Raw genomic sequence first — 23,853 nt, 5'->3', positions numbered from 1 at the left:
TCAGAAAGTAATTTTTTTCAGCCCATTTTAAAACTCTTTTTGTTTTCTCTTACAGATTCCTTAAGAAGATCACGTTTGCTTTCTTTCTTTCTCTTTGTTCTTTGTTTTTATCTTGCCATATATTCGTCATTTTTACCTGGGAAAGGCTCCTTTTCTGATGCTGGTTAGTTAACTTTTTTTTCCCCTCTGCTTCACTTGTGTTGTTTCTTCCTGCAAGTTTAGCACAAATTAAATGTGTTTTGACATTATGATTGTTTTAGGATAACATTTCAATGTACTAATGAAAGAGAAGAGTTATTTATTGCTTTTCAGACAATAGTGTGACAAAATTATTATAGCGACAAAAAATTTGTCTGTTAATATAATTATTTTAATCCTTCTGGTGAAAAAATAGAACCAAGCAGAGAAGTCAGACTGTTCACCAGTTATGTATTTGTCTTTGAATTTAGGTGATGCATTTTCTAGATCAGCAGTAGGCAAAATGGTTTGATTTTTTTTTTTTATCGTATTCACAGCCTAGTTTATAGCAACTAGGTACTTGCATGGCCAAATTGTCATCTTAAGAAATCTGTTGGAAATAGCGGAATGATCAAAGGCTGAGCTAATGTAAATGGAGAATTTCAGTTTCATGTGAAGTTGTTGCCTGGGTCTCAAAAAGGGTATGTGCAGAAACTCTGAAGAACAACTGCTGGCTTTGTGTATCTGCTTTTGGATGCAGGGCTTTCTGTACGACAAATGGCTAAAAAGCACTTGCATCACTGAATTAACTGCAAATATTGTAAATATTTGGGTTTTTTAATAAATCTTACTCTTGCTAGACACTTGTCAATGGAAACATGCCCCTTTTAAAAGGGCGTATGTAAAGTTAGTGGCTTAATGGTATGCATTCAATGCAAAGTTCAGTCTTGGAATGAAATGACTTCATATGTAAACTTGTTCATCATCTGCTGTTTGCTATTAGTACGCTTTCGAACATCGAGTATCTTTGATGCAGCGGTTGATCCAATCCAGTTGAAAAATGTCACCTTTGAGCATGTAAAAGGGGTAAGTTCAAAAGTGAAGTGTGTGTGAGTTCTTGCTTAACTAATCATTGTGAGCCTGAAGGATGTCTTATTCTGTTGAAGAAATTTCTTTGTATGAACTGAAGTCTTATATGTATTCACCAGTCCAAGATCAAGGAGGGTTTAACCACTCTTGTTCTATTTTATATCTTTGTGGCATTTAATACTTTATAAAAGGTGCACCCTCGACTTGTTGAATCACATTTTTAAAGGCTAGAATAGCAAAAGGCAGGCCATAAGTACCATGTGAATCTATTTTTTGCAGAAGCTGACCAATACAAGAAGATGGTAATGCCATTTGATCGTTTCTCTCTTAGTACATTCTCTTTCGGACAGCTGATACTAGGACAGAAGATACAGAGATTCCCAGAAAGAAGTGGGCATGTCACTGCTGATGGGATAGCTTTATTTTTTCTATTCAACTGTTCTTTGTCTGTTAGTGGTTCTCCTCCCCTTGGACAGATAGGATTAACCTCTTTTTAACTAATTAGACTAATATCTTGATGCAGGATTTTTGATTCTGTATTTATCTTGTTGGTCAGATCTGGTCTTGACCTGTTTGGTTATTCCTTCAGTATTACTAACTTTAGTGTTTACTGATTCCTATGAACAGTTCTAGGAAATAGGTTGAATTAAACTCATGGACACTCGGTATCCACACAAATTCTCCACTTTCTGTTGTGTATTTTTGATCAATATGCAATTGGAGACTTAAACTTGTCTAAGTCTCTAATACAACTCATTTAGAAAAAAGATGCAAAACTTTATAAATGCTTAGTTGTATTTTGTGGCATGTTTTTAACATGTAGGTTGAAGAAGCTAAACAGGAATTACAAGAAGTTGTGGAATTCCTGAAAAATCCACATAAATTTACTGTACTAGGAGGCAAACTTCCAAAAGGTAAGAATCATTGCTCAGCAGAAGTGAAAATCGTATGTAGCCATGGCTGTCTTTGTAGCTTTGTTCTATGCTGAATGACTAATTTACAGCCTAGCTTCTGAATGGTTTTTTCCTTAACTTAAGGAATCAAAAAAGTATATAACCAAAATGGGCCTCCGTACTACTGTTGTATTTAGTTTGTATCTGGGAAAAATCGTGAAATAATGTTATACATAGGTAGTGGATTTCCCTGTTTGCGTAAAATATTTTAGGCACAAACAAATCTTCAAAGAGAGTTGTGAAAGCTTCTTTATTAAAGGATACTCTTAAAAATAAGTACTTGGGGGTGCGGGAGTGGAGGTGAAGGTAGTTACATTGCGTGCTTCCTGTCTTACCTTCGGTCCTCCATATGTAAAAATTAGTCATTACTGCCTGTCCCCATAGAGAATCTGAGGTATCTGGGATACTCAGATAGAAGAAGCAAAGATGCCTGGATAGATCTTACATGTGGTAGAAGTTCGATAGAAACGTTAGGGGTAATAAGCTATGACAGAGCAAAGCAGTGGACTGTACATTCCAGGCAAAAAGCCTTTCAAAAACCAAAGCTGTGTTTATTGTTGTTAGCAGCCTTCTTTGCAGGGTTAAGAATTGGTATTTCTTTTGAAGTCCCAAGTGAACCTTTTAGAGATGATGTACTGAACTACAAAAATTCTTCTACTTTGTCACTGAACGTAACATAGTATAAAAAAAATTACTGATAAAGTTATGCATAATTGGTGTTAATGCCTTTTTGAGTAGAACTTTATGTAGCCCAGAGGTTTTTCGGTCTGTATTTTTTTTTTCCCCCTCCTTTAACTGTCTCTGTAGGGATATCTTTTCTTTTTTTCAAGTTAATAGCTTCCCGTTACAAAAATCTTTAATTCTGATATACCTCTTTTCATCTGAGAAAGATCCATAACAGAAGTTTAGACCTTATTGCAGCCTTTCTGTACTTAAAGGGGGCTTATAAGCAAGATGGGGACAGACTTTTTAGTAGGGCCTGCAGTGATAGGACAAGGGGTAATGGCTTTAAACTAAAAGTGGGAAGATTTGGACTAGATATGAGGAAGTATTCTTTTATGCTGAGGGTGGTGAAACACTGTCCCAGGCTGCCCAGAGAGGTGGTAGATGCCCCACTCCTGGAAACATTCAAGGTCAGGTTGGACGGGGCTCTGAGCAACCTGATGTAGTTGAAGATCTCCCTGCTCGTGGCAGGGAGGTTGGACTTGGTAACATTTGAAGGTCGTTTCCAACCCAAACTATTGTGTGGTTCTATGATAATGCAAAAATGTCCCCAAAATAACCTGTATTGCCCAAATTAATACGTTGGGGTTAGACAAAACTTACTGTGCCTTAGTCCTTTATCTTGAAAGGCAGGGGGTTTTTATGTAACTGACCTCTTATAAGGCCTTTATTTCTTCTGTACAGCTTTCAGCACCTTTAGTGCTTGCTAACTGCTTTAGACACTTCAGAAACAGATGTTTTTATTTAAAAGGATGATAAAGTTTGATCATAGTAGAAGGCTAAGTGAATCTGAAATATGTAAACCTGATAAGTCTGTTCCTGCTAGTGCTCTACACTGTTTAAAGTCCGTTATTTAAATTAAAAAAAATTTATTTAAGTAAAAAAAATAAAATAGTAAAATTCTACTTTCAGAAATGGCTAAGAAAATGTCAGTTTGAAGAAGACACTGTTAGGGATTCAGATGCTAAACTCAGAAGTGACTTTGTAGAATACTTCGGGCTTCTGTTTTTGTTTGATAGTCCTACGAATCTTTGTCATCGTTTCAATACAGATCAGGGTTTATCTCGATCTGTTACAGGAAGCTTCCTCAGGCTGCAAGTAATGAGCAGTATCTGAAATGGAATGTTAATGGCTTTCTGAAGCCAAGTGTAAATTGTTTCTTCTAAGGCACAGAAGAAACAGTACTTGTATAATAAGACTGGATGGGTTTGGTGGTGGTGATGTTTGGTTTTTTGTTTATCTTTTTAGGTATTCTGTTGGTTGGACCACCTGGTACTGGTAAAACTCTTCTCGCACGGGCTGTAGCTGGTGAAGCTGATGTTCCATTTTATTATGCATCTGGATCAGAGTTTGATGAGATGTTTGTTGGTGTAGGAGCTAGTCGCATCCGAAGCCTATTCAGTAAGTTAAATATTTGTGGTTTTGAAATCTTTTAACATGTGAGATTAAGTATTCAGTGTTGTTTACAAGGTTTGATTAGGTACGGTTCTGGTTACTGGAAAGTAGTAGTGTATGAGGCTAATAAATAAAACTTTAATTGTGTAGGTAAATCTCAGAATCCTGGGAGTATCCATTAACGGTAGAATCTTGTTAGCTGTCAGATGAAATTGTAGCAGAAATTATAACTGATCTTACAACAACTCCCAGAGAGAACAGAAGTAATTTAATTAGAAATGTAACGTTCTATGAACTAAATAGAATATTTTAAGTTGTAATTTGCTTACTGTCATGTGTAAATTACTGTAAATTTGAGTTAAATTCTAAACTTAAGATAAAATATAGTATTAGCCTTCTCAGTTACTTCCCTCATATTTTTATATTGTCTTTTTTCTTTCTCTGAATTACAGCTTTATGGGATCACAGTGATCCCATAAGATGAAATCTCACCAGGCTGAGACTTCCTTTCTTATGCCCATCAACAGGCTCAGAATAAAGGGCATTATAATGAAACTTTAGAAATTAATATTTAGATTAATAACTTTCACAGCAGAGGCTTTCTATTTTAGGTATGCAAATAAATATTATCAGGAAGGGGGGAATCCACCTTGTCTCTTAAATGGAAGAATGAGAGTTTGCATTTGTGGAACTGATTTCTTCACATGGAAAGGATGCAAAATGTAACATGCGTTGTACCTTAAAATGTGCATTGTGCATTTCTTTGTTGACTATAGAAGTTTAGATGACTGACTTGTACATGACTGCCAATGTCACAGACATGCCTAGCTGGGTGAGATGAGTTGCATCCTGGTATGCATGTACCAGTCAGTGCTCTTAAAGTTTATTACTGCATTTTTATTCTGTGTTTTTTAATACCTGTAAACTTGAGGGTGAGGTCTTCACTGTTAAATCACAAGCAGGTTCTATTAAAGTAAGTTCACAATTAGACCCATCACATTTTGTATTATTTTTATTTAATAGATTAACGTTCTCTATCCAAGCCTATGAAACAAAGTGTTGTAGGGAGTTTATACAAAATACAATGAATTTCTTAATCTGTTTTACTAATTCTTTTTTGTAGCATGATAAGAATAAACTGATGTGGAGATGAAGAACCTTGCTTCTCTTTGTATCGCTTAATTTCAAAAATATATTTCATTTCTTAGGCTAGCATCAAGACCATTCTGGTGATGTCTAATAGGACACTTTATAATCCAAGAGTAATAGAAATGGCAGAATCCTAAATTACATGATATACTGTTTGTTCTTTTGTGTAGTTGAAATGTCCTTCTACTATTCTTCTTCTGTCAGGGGAAGCAAAAGCAAATGCACCATGCGTTATATTTATTGATGAGTTGGACTCTGTTGGTGGCAAGAGAATTGAATCTCCAATGCATCCCTATTCAAGACAGACCATTAATCAACTTCTTGCTGAAATGGATGGGTAAATATATGGATTCTGAGGGCATAGAAGGTGCTTGACTGACTGGTATTTTGAATATTTGGGTGAATTTTTCTTCCTTGACAGCTTTGTTTTTTGTATTTTTTTTTTTAATGCTTTTAAGGATACAAACTTAAGATGCTCTTATGACCACTTTCTAGTACTGCCAACAGTAGCATTAATGGCCTTACTGTAAAGAATATAGAAGCTTCTGAGTTGTAGTAATACAATAGCTGCAATTATTTTAAATAATTTCTTTTTTAGGCTGGCTATATATCTAAAGGTAGCAGTGCAACTCTGAGATCAGGGCATGTTTTTAACCAGTTGCTGGGTTTGTGTTCATTCTTGGATCACATGTTGTGGTTTGACAGTGTGTTTTTGACTGCCCAGTTGAGCTCATCCAAAATAAGAAGCAGTAGTAGTTATTGACAAAAAAAAAAGTAAATTCTGTCTCTAAAAATGCCCCCCCTCCAACATTCTCACCCTTCTTTTTTTCTATACAGGTTTAAACCTAATGAAGGTGTTGTTATTATTGGTGCAACAAACTTCCCTGAAGCATTAGATAAGTGAGTATAATGTATTGATCACTTCTACAGAGCATGTATTAAAAACAAACAAAAAAACCCCACAACAACAACAAAGTTGCTTGTGATAATCTTCAAGTATTAAGTGTTATAGCTGGGGTTTTTCCTTCTTAAAAAGGATGTTTATTGACCAGTTTTTGGCATTTAAAAGGTTGTTGAGTTAAATATGGAGAAATAAGTAATATGCCTCTAAGCATCTAAAATTTCTGGAAGTTTTTCTACTTAAATTGACTAGTTGCATTCCTTGTTTGCAATGCAAAATTTTCAAATGCAAAAAACCCCTTCAAAATGGGTTGGTAATAAACATCTTTCATCTGTCTTTTTACAAATGGATAAGAAAAATGCATTTGCATGTGCACACCAGACATAGTCTATGTAGGTGTCTCTAGAAATATCAGATGGATTTTTGTTCCTTATATATGTTAGAAACAGTTTACTGCAGCATTTTTAAGTCAATGTATTAAATTGTCTTTTCCCTTAGTGCTTTAATACGTCCGGGTCGCTTTGATATGCAAGTTACTGTTCCGAAGCCTGATGTAAGAGGTCGTACAGAAATTCTGAAGTGGTACCTTAATAAAATAAAGTATGATCCATGTAAGTAAATATTTTACTGTAATATCTCTTTATGTAACAGTTTTTATACTGGATCAGCCCACTCATGTAATAGTCCTTTATTCCATCAGCAATTGTGGCTTTACCATGTGTCTCAGTAAAGAACACAAAAAAATGCCTAGTATATAGTGTTACAAAAGTTTTCTGAGGGCAGTGTTTCCTTCTAGTTCCCAGCAGTTCATAGTGCCTTAATAATTAGGCTTTATTTCTTCTAAAGTTGAAAATGTTTTGTTTAACACATTATTTTTAATGGAACATGATTCTTGCTTATAATTTTATCATTTCGTGGTATTTATTCATGATACAAGCTTTTTCAGGAGCAATATGTACCCTAATGACAAGTTTGTTTGTTTTTCCCCACAGCTGTTGATCCAGAAATAATTGCACGAGGCACAGTAGGATTTTCTGGAGCAGAGCTTGAGAATCTTGTAAATCAAGCTGCCTTAAAGGCAGCTGTTGATGGAAAAGATATGGTTACCATGAAAGAGCTCGAGTTCTCCAAGGACAAAATTCTAATGGGTAGGAATTTATAGTAAAGACATACATGTATGTTACAGTACACAGGGGTTTTCTTGATTAAGATTTCTTGATTTTTTTGTGATTAAGACTTCTACAGAGAAAGAGAAGTTTTTATGCTGTTGGTTTTTGGTTTTGGTTTTTTTTTTTTTTAAACAAATAAGTCCTCTGTTAGTTTATTCTGAATTAGAACCTTTTGAGACCAGAGAGTAGTATGTAAAATTTAGAATGGGATACATTCTTTAAGGCTTGATACTTTTTTTTTTTAATCAGAAACGCTGCATGTTGGTTTTGACCCTAGAGGAAGACATAAGCTTGATTTCTTACCTTTTCCCTACTTATTCCTAAAGGAAAGGAGAGAATAAATGACCAGAAATCTGTAACTTCTGTTAAACTAACTTGTCACATGATAACACAAAACTTAAACATCTGAGATGTATACGCTAAAAATCTGGTCTGCTCATACTTGAGAGAAGAAATGGAATTTTCTCAGATACTCAGACTGAATTTTGAATCTTTTCCTTTAAAAGCAACTTGTCAGTGGAGTATATTTAGGTCCACTGTAGACATTAAAATCCTACTTGTAAACATTTTGCACTTAATGAGTGTTAGTTAATTTTGCTTACATGGCTTTTCCTCAGCTACTTTGTGCTCTGTGTGAGTAAATGTAACATGTGGATTGTGGTAGTCGTCTGTACAAAGAAGTTTATTTAATGTTCCCTCATTTAAGGTCCTGAACGTAGAAGTGTAGAAATTGATGAGAAAAACAAAACCATCACCGCTTACCATGAATCTGGACATGCTATCATCGCATATTATACTAAGGATGCAATGCCCATCAACAAGGCTACAATCATGACACGAGGAACAACACTTGGACATGTGAGTATTTCTAGAATTTTACGTTGCTTTAGTGCTGTTGAGGAATTTGCCAACAATTCTATTTGTTGTAATTATGTTAGTGCATATTGTAATATGTTAAAGTACTTGGTTATGAGCAATCTCTTGGAAAACTCCCTGGTTGTCCTTTCTGTGTGATAGAAAGCTGTCTTCCTTCAGTTTGAAATAAAACAGCATATGCTAGTATAATAGTTCACATATACAAGGAAAAGAAAAGTAAGTATGATTCTGCTGCAGTTGAACTAGCACCCAATAGCGAAACTTTGAAGAATGTCTAAAGGACTGGAAAGTAGAAACATTGCTCAACTGTACTTTTAACAGAAGCATCCTTTATCAAGTTGTTCCTTGTCCTGTGTGGCTCTTTCTAAACCTAAGTGGTTATCTACCATGTTTCTAGCATAGATATCCCTAATTTTTTCTTTTCTGCCTTTAGCTGCCAAGCTTTTGAACAGAAAAATATTTCTATTATGTCTGTGTTTCTATTGAACTTCATCCAAGTTAATGTGTTCAGTTAAAGAAAACTGGCCTGAATCCAGGCAAGTTGGTTTGGGCCCAGTACAGGTGTAGTGAATAAGGAGAAATTGATAGAATAGATTGTTCTATTTCTTTTGGTGTTGGCTTAAGTGGCTTAATTTTATATGGTGCTCATGGCCTGTAGGAGGCAATTTCAGCTGGTAGACTAAGCACCTCCAAGCAAACCTGATGATTGTGTAGACTAGGAGGCCCACAGCATTGAAATTGTTGCATAAAAAGTCTTTATATCTGCTTTGGATATAAACAAGATATTTTTCAGATTATTTCAGTATTTCTCCTCTTTGTTGTTACCTGACCACGGTTCTGTATCTTACAGGTATCTTTACTGCCAGAAAATGACAGGTGGAGTGAAACCAGATCCCAGTTGCTTGCACAGATGGATGTCTGTATGGGAGGAAGAGTAGCAGAAGAGCTCATATTTGGAAGTGATCACATCACAACAGGTCAGCTGACTGGTAGTTAGAAGAATTTTTGATCGGAGCTTGTGGACTGGCATGTTTACCTTGATTTCAATAACTGATTTAAATCTGTTTGCTATCTAGGTGCTTCCAGTGATTTTGACAACGCTACTAAAATTGCAAAACTGATGGTGACTAGATTTGGAATGAGTGAGAAGGTAGTATCATCAACCCTGAATATTTGTACGGCACAAAGAAATACTCTGTTCTGTAACTAACTGCCTATTTGTCTGCCAGTGATCACAGAGACTAAGTAGTTCTGGCAAAAAAGAAAGTAAGCCTTATGACTGGCCCTGCTACAGAGAACTCAACTTAAAAACCTGTATATTTGACAGTTTAAAAATTAACTTGCAAGATCTTCACCTCAAAATTACCTTGAAAATTACTAATGTCTGCAGAAAATGTTTATAATAAAACCAAACATTTTACAATTGAGGATTATCTTGGGGTTGGGGGGGGTGACAACACTGAGTTTTCTAGGCTTCTAAAGAAACTTCTTTAGTCATCTTTATTACCCATTAAGTGTTGGTAGTCTAGGGATTTGAGTTTTTTTTTAAATAAGAAAACGCTTAATCGGGATCTGTACTGTGACCTGTTGAAGTCTGCAGTAACTATGTAGTTGATGGATAGGCTGCTTTGCTTGTTTCTGTGACAAGCACTTCAGCAAGCATTTGATTAATGTTTTTATTTTTTTGCAAGTAGAAGCAATAGGTGATAAAGCTGTTACTGTGTTTTATGTGTATTACTGCAAAAGTGGAAGATACGAGATTTTTTTGTTGTTGTTGTTTAGCTGGGTGTTATGACCTATACTGATACGGGGAAAGTTAGCCCTGAAACTCAGTCTGCAATTGAACAGGAAGTAAGAACACTTCTACGGGTAAGATTCTCTCTCGTCCTCTGCTCTGATGCATTTATTTTGAGATGAATTGAGCATCAGCTTACTTGATTATTCAGTTTGGTGATGCATACTGGTGAAAAGGCACAGGTGTATGGAAGTATTCCCAAGCCTTTAATGCAGGTGTAACTCTGAATCTCTGCATATCAAAACTTTTTGGTGATTGTCATGCTCAAGTAGTGAGAAACAAGTTGTTGGTGTTAGGTTTTTAAATATATTCAATTAATAACGTATTATTAGAAGAAAAAAAACGTATGGCTGTAAATTCTTTTAGAACAAATGAGAATCTTTGTGTTACTCTTACATTTCATAACTTGCAGCTAAATAATTTTGTATAGAATCATAGGAATGGCCATATCAGATCAAAGAGTTGCCTTTTCAGTATCCTCTTCCTCACAGTGATCAGTATCGGATGCTTAAGGAAACTTCTAACATTTGATAATCACAGAACTTTAGATCACTGCTGTGGTAATCTGAATTTGTTTGGTACAGGCAGGAGAATTAGTTATATCATAACATTTAAACCATTTAACACTTTTGCTGTAGCTGTTTTAAACTGACTCGGTCATGTAAGAACTATCTATGTAGAACTAGAAGTTAAAGTTGAAGCTGGTAATGCTGGCAATGTGCATCTGCTTGCAGCAGCTGGGACTTGGGTAGCTTTCAGCTTTCTAAAAGTACATAATACTTCGAGAGTTTGATAAGCTTTTAAAAACATGAGTCTTTGAGGAACATTCCTTGAATGCTCATAATGTAAAATCAAATACTAATTTAATTGGCAACTTTTCAAATCATTAAGTCTTCTCTAAGTCATATGTAAAAACTACTGAGGTTTGTCTCAAGGTCTTTATTTTTAGTCCTACTTCTGCAAAATGCAAAGGTGGTATAAAGTTTGGTTGTTTGTTGTGGTTTTTTTTAATTAATTATGTCAGTTAGACTTTAAACCTTTGAGAGACAAGAGCTGTGCTAGCTATGAAATGTAAGGCACAACTTTAAATATGTGTTTCATGTTGTATTTACCTGGAAACAATTTTTAAAGTGGAATCTTGCTGTTTTGTTCTGAAGTCTCAAAATCTCCTTCCACCTTTTTTAATATTAGGACTCGTATGAACGAGCAAAGAACATCCTGAAGACTCATGCAAAAGAACACAAGAATTTAGCAGAAGCTTTATTGAAATACGAGACTTTGGATGCCAAAGAAATCCAAATTGTTCTAGAGGGAAAAAAACTGGAAGTAAGATGATAACTTCTGGGATACAGCAACTGATAATTTGAAGAATGTACATCTAGCAATGCAGTAGTCTTACGCAGCATAGCCTTCTTTTCCCCTTCCTGATGTGTGTATGGCATTAGTGACACTTTAATATTATTCTGTCTCTTGTGAGCTTCTGTTACTCATCTATTTGTTGTGTCTAATCAGAGTAAGACACACAAAATAAAGCAAGTTCCTCATCCTCTGCTCCCTGTACTCTTCCCACAAGAAGTTATTCAGAAGGATAAATCTCAGGGTTGAATTCAGCATTTTGGTTTAGTCAAATGTGTTGAAGCTGTAAAGAAAAACATGCAGATATGCTGGTGTGTTTTGGCATAGCTTCCTGGGTCATCCTGCTGCATGTGCGTTTGAAGTGATACCCCACAACACGAGCTGTGGAATGTTTTATGGATAGTGACAGATTGATTTGTAAAATAGTAGTACGTAGTCTAACCCACGCTCATACTCTGAGGCTAGAGATCACTTTTAAAGAAGACTTCTTACTTAGAAATGTAACAAAACATCTCTAAGAATGAAGCGGCTATACAGTGCATCTCTATTAAAGGGAATTGTGGGAGCTCCATGTTAGAGGAAAAAAAACATCAGTGATTGTTTTTTCAGTGCTCTTGGGGTTAAAATACACACGTGTATGGCTGGGAGAGAAATTTTAATGCAAAACCAACAGGCTAAACACGTCTAAGCCTCTTTGGACCACGTTTTGGGCAGAAATGTGGCAGGGATAAGAGAAATACCTGTGACCTCTGATGTGCTGCTGACAAGATTTAGATTATTTTTTTTTATTACTGCAGTAGATGGATGACAGTGCTTTGACAGTGCTTTTACACTGCTGGAGATTCTACAGAACTAGTTTCTACTAATACTATGTACGGGCGTTTGATAATCCGACAGATAATTTCTTCAAAGAGGGCAATATTGCTCACTAAATAGTAGTTCAGAAAATGTTTGAAGCGTGTGTTGTTTCAAATAACATTCCCAGTTCTTTTCTACAGTAGAAGTAGGGAAATAAAACCTTTTCTTTCAGCCCTTAAAGAAACCTCTGGAAATTCTAAGATAATAAGTTTTTGAAAACAAAAGCAGTTTCCAGTCAAATGGAAGTGATTGCTAGCAATTATATGCCAGTATTCTGATCTCATGGAACTGGTTTTTAGGAATAACACATCTTGATCATAATCTTTCTGCACAATTAATTGTAGACTCTTGGGACTATAAACTTCTGTTGCAGAGAGGGCCTTTATTAGCATATTAATGTTGAAGGTTACCATACTTGGACATTAAAATAGTTGGGCTGGTGCCAATAAATGTGAATGGAAAGTGGTAGCTACACTTAAAACTAGAAAGTAACATAGTATTTTAGAATTTTCTGAGTGTAATGCTTGATTATTACCTAGTTTTTTTAGTAAAAGCACGTGCATTTTTTTTCTTTCGAAACCAAGATAACTTTCTATTTGCCTATTTTGTCAGCTTACTATAGTGACATCCCAGTGCAGTGTGGGAGACCTTCCAAATGTTATAAAACAGTATACCAAATGTCTAGGCTGACTAGTTACAGTTGTACATGTATTTTAGAAATATGCCAACAGAAACAGAAATATACTGCATATTTGGCATCTGTTTTGCAGTAATAAAGGTTAATTTTAATTATGCATATTGGTTTTCTTTTTATTCACTGTAAATTGTTATAAAATGTAATACCAAGTTCCCTACTATGTAAATTGAAGTGTATAAAACATTTAAACTTGTAAATAAATTTAAGAATGATGGCAAAATTGCACTCTCTCTAATTAGATTTCTAGGGAATGTTCTCCCTAGAAATTCAAGAGCTTTTTTCAATTACTGCTTCAGTAGTGGGACTTGGATGGTAACTTTCCCAGCTAAATCATGTGAATCTGCATTTAGAAACAAAAGCAAAAAACTTTTTCACTTTTGAAGTCACTAAAATCTATATGGGATGATCTGGTTTGGGAGGTCTTATCTTTCTCATTCAAAAGCTTCTTGCTGTATGCAAAGAAGTGAGCACAGTCTCAAAAAAGAGTGGTGTATCATTGGGTCATGAAAGAAGACGGTTAGAGATCAGCCATCAAGTGTAAAAGGTATCTCCGTTTTCTGGCCAATTTACCAGCAGGGGTGTTATTGAGGAGTTTACGGTTACACCTAGATGGTTGTGTGCATTGCAGTATCTGTGGGGTTTCAAAGAAACTTGGCTATTTAGGCATTGGGTTTGACCTCTGGTGTTCTCAGGTGCACCTAGGAGCTGAAATTCCTCCTCGCAAAATCACTGGACAGAGGCAGGAGGCCACAAAGGCAGCTTCCAAAACATCAGATGGTGAGAATAACCTGACTTTTGAGTACGCAGCCTCGTGTTGCTGAAAATGGGTCAGAGTGAGGTGCTTTGATGGACTGTTTGTTTTTCAAGTAGCAATCACAAGCATGGTGGCACATAAAATAAGAACTTCAAACTAGAGCATGATTCTGAATTTCCTGCATTACCAAGGCTGACTTATGCCAAAATTCTGCCATCGAGCTTAATACAAAGAAAATGGAAACTTCTAGTGAAAGGTGTGGTCTGCCTTTTCTGGCTGCCTACTACTGTGTCATGACCTGAGTCAGCTGAAATGTCACAACAGTTTTCTAGAGCTTGATCCCTTAAGCTGGCTGTGAAAATAGAGTAATCAAGCCACTGCGGTGTGTCGTTTTCATCTGTTCAGAAACATTTCCTAGAAGCAAGTAGAGCTATTTTTGCTTCTAAAACATGGCCGGAGAACAGGGTCAGAGGGGTAAGAGTACTCACTAAGCAGGCCACTCACTCAGCTTTCAGCAGATTTCCATTCTTTTTCCAGGACCATGACTCCCCTTTGTTCTCTCTAGTATTTATGAAGATTCCTTCCTTTGGTGTTGGACAATATGAGTGCATTACCTGCTGCTTTGGCAGCTTCACCAGTGCAGAAATGGCTGTATCATTTGCCACAATAAAAGCACAAATATGGACGCTGAAACATTTAATCATAGAATCATCGAGGCTGGAAGGGACCTTTATGAGTCAAACCATTAACCTAACATTGCCAAAACCACCACTAAACCATGTCCCTCAGCACCACATCTACCCATCTTTTAAATACCTCCAGGGATGGCGATTCCACCACTTCCCTGGGCAGCCTGTGCCAATGTTTGATAACCTTTTCTGTGAAGAAATTTTTCCTAATATCCACCCTAAACCTCCCCTGGCGCAACTTGAGGTCATTTCCTCTTGCCCTATTCCTTGTTACATGGGAGAAAAGACCAACCCCACCTCGCTACACCCTCCTTTCAGGTAGTTGTAGAGAGCCATAAAGTCTCCCCTCAGCCTCCTTTTCTCCAGGCTAAACAACCCCAGTTCCCTCAGTGGCTCCTCGTAAGACTTTTCTCCAGTCCCTTCACCAGCTTCATTGCCCTTCTCTGGACACGCTCCAGGACCTTAATGTCTGTCTTGTAGTGAGGGGCCCAAAACTGGACACAGTATTCCAGGTGGGGCCTCACCAGTACTGAGTACAGGGGGACGATCAATTCCCTAGTCCTGCTGGCCACACTTTCTGATACAAACCAGGATGCTATTGGTCATCCTGGGCACATGCTGGCTTATATTCAGCCAGCTGTTGACCAACACGCCCAGGTCCTTTTCCTCCGGGCAGCTTTCTGGCCACTGTCCCAAGCCTGTAGGGCTGCATGGGGTTGTTGTGACCCAAGTGCAGGACCCAGCACTTGGCCTTTTTGGGACCTCATACCATTGGGCTCAGCCCATCGATCCAGCTTGACCAGGTCCCTCTGTAGAACCTTCCTACCCTCAAGATCAACGTTCCTGCCCAACATGGTGTCATCTGCAAACTTACTGAGGGTGCACTCGATCCCCTTGTCCAGGTCATTGATAAAGGTATTAAACAGAACCATCCCCAATACTGAGCCCTGGGGAACACCACTTGTGACTGGCCGCCAACTGGATTTAACTCCATTCACCATCACTCTGGGCCTGGACATCCAGCCAGTTTTTTACCCAGCAAAAAATACACCTGTCCAAGTGATAAGCAGCCAGTTTCTCCAGGAGAATGCTGTGGGAAACAGTGTCAAAGGTGTTACTAAACTCCAGGTAGACAACATCCACGGTCTTTGACTATCGTTTCAAGAACGGCTTCTCCTTCTATGAACAAAACTTGCTCTTCAGCTCTGGAGCATTGAGAGAGACTTTTTCTATAAACATTTACCCATTATTACAGAGCTACTTTCACAGTAGAATATTCGGCCACATTCGTGATGAAACAACACACCCAGATTTGATTTGAGTATCTTTCCAGGTAGAAAGGTTCCACAGAAAAAACAGATTAAGAAGGAAACATAATATTCTTTAGAGATAGAAATTTGCAGGAAAGTTTGGGATACCTTTTGCCAAGAATTTCATGTAAGAAAGAAGTCTAAAGCTGTCATAGGTAGAGGGGTCGGTGGTAGTGCGATTGGTGGTGTTTGTTTTGTTTTTATCTCCGCAAAGCAAAACAAGCCTATTGCTCTAGGACCTAGGGATAAAAGTAGGTATGGAAAGCCACATCAGCTGAAGCGCACTTTTGTTTCTATGCACATTAAGTACTCCTCCAAAAAACAGCTTCATGCTTGATTTCATTTTGCTTTTACAAAGGGATATATGACATGTCTTAATAATGACTGTAGTTGTTACTCTTCAGAGCATCTCACTAAAGGTTTTATTTTCATTCACCACTGTAGTATCTGAGCAACATAAAGTAGTATTCATATATTCATAGTAAAGATTCAGGTAAACTCCATTAGGTCTCTGGCACTTTTTTCCCCCCACAAATTTGAGAGGGTGTGCTCAGAATCAAAAGCTTTTGAGAAGTTTTGGGGTTTGACTTTAATTTCCTTTCTTACGGTAATTTGGTTGTTAACAGCTTTTGGACAGAAAGTTGCCAGCGTTCTTCGATACTTTTGCTGCATTCCAGGTTCAGCCAATATTGAGTAACTGGTCACACAATTTCTTTAAGCTGATGCAGTGGTCAGTGTTTGTAATAACTTTAATACATTCAGTAAACAAGTCACAAAAGAAAAAAGGTTTAACAAAATGGAAGTGTTAGTCAAGCACACACAAAAATGAGAAATGCAAATCCATTCTGGGCATTTTTATTTATTCTTCTGTTATTTTTCTTGACTGGCTTTTCAAAAGCCTTTCCTTTCCTGTTGTATTTATTTTCTGTCCTTCGTTTCCTTCATTTCTTATATTACCTAAAGTCACTGCATTTTAATCTACATATAATAAATATATAATATATTACATTTAACTTAGTCACGGACAATCTTTATCATTTCTAAACCTATGCTCTAGCTTTTTAGTTTTGGTATTGTGGGGTGATCTGCCAAGGTTTCCAAAAAAGGTTAAAAACACTGGAATAAAAACAAGACCATGAAGAGCCCCAAACAAAATAACAAGGAACATGATCTTGAAAAACGTCCTGAAGATGTAGGTTTTTGCTGCAGCCAGGACAGCTACTCCTAGTATAGTAGAAACTGCCCCTTGTAACACCGGGTAACCTAGCAGGGACAGAGCTTCGATTGCCCTTTCATTGGCCAATGACTCTCCGCTCGTAACGAAGGCATAGGAAATATGAGCAGAAAAATCTACTGAAAACCCTATACAGATGACCAGGTTGATCATGGATATGCAATCTAGATTGATGTTCCAAAATGTCATGAAACCAGCAACACCAACTATAACAGAAGCTATAGCAAAAGTCACCCACAAGCAACACAAAGGGCTGGGAATAAGCAAAAGGGAGACGACGAGCATTGCCCCAGCAGCAACGGCAACGTTCTGAATGGTGTTCTGCACTATTACCAGGTACTGATCGTAGTAGATGAATGCTGGGTGATACACCATCAATGGAATACTGCACTGCTTGGCCGTCTCTCTTAACTGACTGAGAAGATTCTTCTCATCGACAGCTGAAGTTACATTCACCGTCTGGATGAAGAAACGTGAAGCTTCAATTCTATCCTGAGTCTTGTTAATGTCCCGCTCAAAAATGGGAACAACTTGGAACAGTACAGTTAAATTCTTAAGGAAAAGAGTCTTATTGTTTATATTTATCAAAGCACTTTTGGCAAGATCTGTGTATACTGTCAGCCATGACTCTGAGAGGTTCTTATCGATGTAGGAAATGCCTTCTAAATTCTCTGTGCAATTCTCAATGCCAAGACGAACAGTCTCATTCCAGTAATCTACGCTTTCAGTAATGACAACCATGACCCTGGGTCCATACGCTGAAAAGTATTTGTCGTCGTCATCATAGTATGGAATAATATAAGAGTCATCACTGGCCAGATTTCGAAGATCGATGCCTTCCCTGATCTGAATGCATCCATAAATACTGCCACCCAAATATACCCCGTACAGCAACACCACAAGTACCTTGACCCATTTATTTGTGAAGAAAGGGCCATAATACTTTTTAAAGAATACGCTCATTGGATGTTCGCTTTCTGTCTGAGATGATTCCCCAGAACAGCTGCCGATGCAGCAAGCATTGTACAAGCAGGACTTCTCAGCCTGACCCTTACCTACTCCCACAGGCATACAAGTTAGCCAGTGTCGGTTTCCTTGCTCCCTTTTATGATTTAATACAATAATTGCCCCAAAGAAGGTCAGGGTATAGATATAGCAGAAGACAAAAGCAGTGCCTGTATACAGGCAAAAAGATCTCACGGATGGAAAAGCAGTCCAGGTGCCAATGAAGAAGGCCAAAACATCCGTGAGAGTGGTGATGGTCACAGAAAGTGCTGCTTCTGCATAAGTCTCGGCCAACCGAGACTTAACATTGGATTTCTCTTTTTTTCTTGAACTTTGTTCCCAGGAAGCAATCATGATGAACATGTCATCAACACCAACTCCTGCAGGAGGAGAAAAAGTTAACGCTGCATTGCAAATGGCAGCTTCCACTAACACCCAACAAAAGCACAAAATGAATCGCGTTTAAGCCTGCATAAAATTTTGAAAAAGAAAGTTAGGCAATTAACATTGCTTTAGTACTGATGCAAGTTAAACAGATCCAGGAAAACAGATCCTTTGTGTGTAGCTGAATTTATTACATTTCAGAAACTCCTGGTGACCTGATGGGTTGTTGGTCCCTCACCCTCCTCTGCTGAAGGACTGAGCACACCTAGTCCCTCTCTGACAAGTGTGTTGTATCTGCTGCCCAGCTGCCCAGGGATGTAGATTACACACATTCAAATACATCACTTACTCTGATGCTCAACTGCCCTTACCACCTTACCCCCATTATCTCTAGAATCTCTTCTTCATCACTGCAGCAAATTAGACCAGTAATTTCTTGCTCTGCCTTCAGCAGACAGGGAGAACAGCTGCTATCACATGGGAGAACAGCAGTCCCACTTCTCCAGTGGTTTGCTTTTGTGTGCTCTTTGCTCTCCACTGATCTTCTCTCTAGCTTATCTTTGAGCATTTATTCATGATTTATTACTCATTTATCTTCACATTGATACTGATGTGCCTGCATATATTACCCACCGGAGCCTTGGGAAACCCTGCCAGGAAGACTGGGTCCTGGGCTAGAGTTTTTGCTAAGACACAAGAATAAGTGAGCCAAAGTCTGAAAAGGAAGAGCCAGTGTGCTTCCCTCAGCTCTGCTGACTCTCGAGATTTTAATCACAGACCTTTCAGTATTTTGCCTGCGTTACTGTACCAAGGGCTCTTCTATTCCCTGAAAATTAATCACACAAAAAAGGGAAGCAAGACCGCATGCACAGAGGAGCAAGCATAGATGGTATAACTAAGCATAAAAGAATAGGTGAAATCACTATCTGCTGCCTGAGTAGGCAATTGCCAGTAGACATGCAAAGATGAATTAAGCAGCAAGTCAAAAGGTATTATGGGATGGCAATGAGCCAGGCTGCTTAGAGAAAGTAGGCAGGCTTCAAAGCAATTGATCTAATGTTCTGATAATTTGTTTGCTTAATGCAAGGAAGACAAAAGTGTGCATGTTATTTATAAAGATCTGAAGAGACTGGCTTAAGCCCTTCCCCAGGTACACAAAAATGGTCTTTCTGAAATTTAGAGCCTGTGCAATTGATAAGCAAACAAACGCAAATACAAAATGCATTTGAATTATGCAGGAAACAAAGCAGCAAGGCGTGCCCTGAGGAGCATTTGCATTAGACATCTAGTATGATGCAGAGCCTCTATCAACCTGAGAGTTCCGTGTACTTTCCTCAGCATGAGAACGAGACCAAGAAAACATCACACAAACTTACCACACAGGAGACCAGGTAACGATTTTAAAAGCAGTAATTTATTTGCAGGAACATTATCTAATGGTATTTGGAAAGGCCAGCACTGGCTGTCAAACAGCCTGTGCAACTTTGATGCCGTAATACTAACTTCCTTGCATTTTCGGGGGAAGCTGGTTGCACGAATGGTGCATCACTTCAGTTGTATAGATAAACGAGACTTTAGTACCTAGTCATTATATTGCAGAGGAAATTTCACATCTTAACAAAACAAGATGGACTTTGTATTTGAAATTACAGACAGTCCTGCTCACTGCTAAAGCTGTATTCAGGCCCAGTTTTATCTGACCAAAGACTACACTCTGAAACTGCCATACAAAAACTTATGGTAACTTACTTCCCACATTCACCTCATAATACAGGTGCTGGATGAAGTCAGTGCTAGTGTAGCATGAGCTGCACACTGGACACATGTTCCATGGTGCTGCTGTTGAGCTGCTGCTGAGGCTGACTAACAGCAGAGAAGTAGGGAGCTGTTACTGTACTGCAAAAAGAGGTGGTTGGTTTGGGGAAGACCGCTGCACCTGCTTAAATTGCTGACAAATTCAGCAGTCCCATAGAACAGTACTAACAACAAACTGTTTTGAAGTAGACAAACTTACCCGCAGGTAATGACGTATGTAAATGCTTATAGTATGCCCATAAAAACAGCAGAGGATAACACAGGGGAATGTGGTGACAGAACCCTGTTGAGCTCACCTCAAGTATTAGCAGTAGTTAAATAAATGATTAATCAGCATAGCTAAATTAGCAGGAACACTAGAACAAAGCCAGAATTGCTAACTGTACCACCCTCTCATTTATAGTTTTCATGCCATAGCAGTTGAACTAGAGCAGGCATCATTTTTTGGGTCTGCCAGGGCCCAGCTCCAGTCCCAGTGTGGGTACGCTGAGCTGAGCGGCTCCCCTGCCTGTAGGAGCTCAGAGGAGGCTGCACCTCCAAGTGTCTCCTCCCCTCAGTGCAGGATAGAATTCCGTGTGATGTGACGCTCATATCATAAAAGAGTAATACCATTGTGCTGTTTTAACACCACTTTCATCTTCATATCTGAATCCGACTCGCTTTTTCTACTTACCTAGAATAAGAAATGGTGCATTTCCTACAGTGACCACAAACGGCACTCCACAGAACAGCATCAATCCAAAGCTGCTTAGTACAGCTAAACCGGCAGAAACCACTCCACAGCATGTAAGCCAGACATTATTTCTTATACAGCTCAGTCTGAAAATATTTTAAGGAATATCTTAGTTACATGTCAAATATATTCCCCAAGGTGTTTGGCATGACAAGTGCACAGATACCAACAATACCCTGCCTGTGAAAAGAAATCTTGATGAAAGCTGGTAGGAGAGCTCCCTGGTGTGAGCATTGGATAAGATCAATTTATATAGGAGATACTAAATACATTATTACTGCTGGACAATTATATAAACAGGAGCAAAGTTGTGTACTGATCTTTGCATCAATAACAAGAGAGCTGGCAAAATGAAGATACATAAACTCTACCAGTGAGAGTGTAGATTTAGGGTGACCCAAAAAATGATTAATGTTTAGAAGCTCTTTCCTCTTACACAGATTCTTGGTGTAGCATATCAGTGCAGTATGGAAGCATCTCCCAGGCAGTAAGTGCTGTGTAGAGAAGCTCTCTCAGCAGACAGATTGGCTACCAGCCATTTGCCAAGACACCTCCGAGGGCTGTCTCAAGGCTTCCCTATGAAACGCTCCCAGTAGGAGACTTTGCACTACACCGAGAGGTAGAGAGTTGCCTCGTCTGAGCAGTAATCTTTTCCAGGCTCTAGACCATTACTGAACTTTAAGAGAGCTTCTCGCTTCCAAGACAAGAAGCATGTGTTGGTGGAACCACCCATGCTCTCTCCGCACTCACAAATGACTGGGCGTGAGACAGCTGATAGCCAGAAATTGTATAGCTTAATGGGCATGATGCTTGATGCAAGCACTACATCAATAAGCTCACCCTCCAAGTAGAACTTTCTTTCTCAAGCGCAGCACACAAACACTGCCATACGGCTGTCAAATGTACAATGGTTCCCCTTCCACCAGCACAAAGAAGGGGCAGGCAAAGTTCTTTGTGGACAACATATAAGGCTCAGACTCTACTAGCAATCAGAATGCCTTAAGTGGTACCAAGACTTGCAGTAATCTATGAAGCTAGTGCTCATTCATCTGTATCTTAACTGAGCAGGTGGCAGAAAAAAGCTGCAAATGGATGTTATCGTGGTATACTTCCCCCTCCTCCCCTGCTTTCTTCCCTTTTTCAACTGATCTTTACAAAGAATTAGTATCTTGTGAGCAGGATGTGGATAGAAGCTACAAATGAAACAACAAAGCAGTAGAATAACCTTAGCAATAGCACCACTTGTTGCTTCCCTCCCTGCAAAGGACAACCTTCTTGTTTGACTTTTATCCATCGTTTTGGTGAAATGCCCCCACTGGGTATGCCAAGTTGAGCTTGTAAGATTTATTCAATGGAGTGCTTGTACAGAATTCTGCCGCTGCCAAGCTGGCTACATTATGCTTCTGGCCCCCTCCGCACACAGGGTAAAGTAGAACCCTTTAATAATTAAAAGTGTTTACTTTGACACAGTGTTTTTCAGTTGCAAAGCTACAGCACCTCAGACCTCTTAAGAAGACAAGGGGTTGGGGGTTGTTTCAGTTGTTTAAATAGTCCAAAACCCACCATCTACAAAAATTATTCTGATGAGGGGGGCTTACAGAAATGACTGACTGATGGCTTCAGAGAACAGATGAATGGATACTCACATTCAAGCTGGGCATGTCTGCACTGAACACTTGTTCAGGTATTCATCTGGTACTTACCATGAACCCCATGTAAGCAGTCGGGAAATATGCACAAGTAGCAACGAAACAGCAAAGAAATACATTTTGACTATTATTACATGGAGTCTGCAGGTTCAAGAATGACTTGACTCAACAAGAGCAGAAGCCAATTTAGGCAAGGTAAAGAAGAGTGGAGGTCAATTCTCTTTGATCCACAGCGTAGAAGACATTTTACCTTAGGCAGGAGACGATTGAAAAGGTTACTGTCAAGAAATACGTTATGGAGAAGAGTGGGATCACGCTCTTGGCATTTCCTTCAAACTCCTGTTGTCTGGACAGCGAGGTAAAGTAAGTCACCTGTTGTTAAAAGAACAAGGAAAGAAAAGATGAAGCACGTCTGCTCTTTTTCTTGGTTTTTCTACACACGCACAGGCAATGCTAAACAACACGTTCGCACCAACGCATTTCCGTGGTCCTCGCAACCTGCAGGCCATCCCCGCCTTTCTCCCCACCATCTCCTTTCCTTGCGGGCCATGGGGCAGCCAGGGCGTTTCGGGTCTGTCCCCACGGGCCCCAGACGACTGCACCCACCCCTGCGTTACCTCAATGTTCTTTAACGCCGCCAGGTGCGACGGCACCTCCTGCAGGAAGTCTTCCAGCCACCGCCGGCTCTCCGCCGCCGCGGGGCCGTCCTCCTGCAGGTAATACACCAGCTTCAGGGCCCGCGCCGACAGCACCCGCCCGCCGGCGCCCGTCCGCACGCCGCCCAGGGCGGCCCCCAGGAAGCTGCCGTTGCTGACGGGAAAGGTGAGGTTCCCCAGGGCGGCGTCCGCCCCCGCATCGCCCAGCAGCAGCGGCAGCAGCGCCTCGGGGCAGGGGTGGGCGCAGGTGTCGCCGCTGCGGGCGCAGAGCTCCTCGTAGCGACCGCCGCCGCGCACCGCCTCGTCCAGCTGCTGCAGGTCGCGCCGCGCCGCCGAGTCCAGGACGGAGCCCTCCTCCCTCGCCACGGCGATGAAGGCGGCGTAGGTGCCCTCGGTGGGCAGCCGCGGGGCGGAGAAGCGCTCCGAGTCGTTGGTGGGGAAGTACCGCCGCACGAAGTCGCGCTCGGCCTTGGCGGGACCCCACGTCGGCGTGAACTGGCCCTCGATGTCGTCCGCCTGCCGCTGCGGCAGGAAGACGAAGCCGGCGCCCAGCCCGCCGGACAGCAGCAGCGGCACCAGCACGAAGGGCCAGGGGCAGGCGGCCACGCATCTCCCCAGCCCTTGGAAGAGCCTCCTCAGCGGCCGCTCCAGGCAGTCGGTGTTGCGGCAGGAGCAGCCCTCCGCGGGGCTCCGCGGCCCCGCCAT

General features: G+C 39.8%; 2 protein-coding genes across 4 annotated transcripts in view; one reads left to right on the top strand and one right to left on the bottom strand.

Annotated features, from left to right (window-relative positions):
• Positions 1-16,693, top strand: part of YME1L1 (YME1 like 1 ATPase) — a 27,688-nt gene extending 10,995 nt beyond the window's left edge. For all 3 annotated transcript variants that reach the window (XM_063324592.1, XM_063324593.1, XM_063324594.1), the window contains exons 7-19: positions 56-163; positions 962-1,044; positions 1,871-1,961; positions 3,972-4,124; positions 5,472-5,604; positions 6,105-6,167; positions 6,667-6,779; positions 7,161-7,316; positions 8,044-8,195; positions 9,064-9,190; positions 9,290-9,363; positions 9,996-10,082; positions 11,200-16,693. In XM_063324592.1, the coding sequence (XP_063180662.1) occupies positions 56-163; positions 962-1,044; positions 1,871-1,961; positions 3,972-4,124; positions 5,472-5,604; positions 6,105-6,167; positions 6,667-6,779; positions 7,161-7,316; positions 8,044-8,195; positions 9,064-9,190; positions 9,290-9,363; positions 9,996-10,082; positions 11,200-11,343 (1,484 nt within the window). In that variant the 3' untranslated portion in view covers positions 11,344-16,693. The remainder of the gene's footprint in view (positions 1-55; positions 164-961; positions 1,045-1,870; positions 1,962-3,971; positions 4,125-5,471; positions 5,605-6,104; positions 6,168-6,666; positions 6,780-7,160; positions 7,317-8,043; positions 8,196-9,063; positions 9,191-9,289; positions 9,364-9,995; positions 10,083-11,199) is intronic.
• LOC134511117 (patched domain-containing protein 3-like) lies at positions 16,691-23,853 on the bottom strand. Its single transcript, XM_063324591.1, has 4 exons — positions 23,110-23,853; positions 22,743-22,864; positions 20,784-20,929; positions 16,691-18,291 (listed from the first exon to the last, which is right to left on the bottom strand). The coding sequence occupies exons 1-4, from the start codon at positions 23,851-23,853 to the stop codon at positions 16,691-16,693; spliced, it is 2,613 nt and encodes an 870-aa protein (XP_063180661.1).

The sequence above is a fragment of the Chroicocephalus ridibundus genome, chromosome 2, assembly GCF_963924245.1.
Source record: "Chroicocephalus ridibundus chromosome 2, bChrRid1.1, whole genome shotgun sequence".
Lineage (NCBI taxonomy): Eukaryota > Metazoa > Chordata > Aves > Charadriiformes > Laridae > Chroicocephalus > Chroicocephalus ridibundus.
The sequence above is the reverse complement of the archived record's forward strand: the minus strand, read 5'-3'. Positions and strand labels throughout refer to the sequence as shown.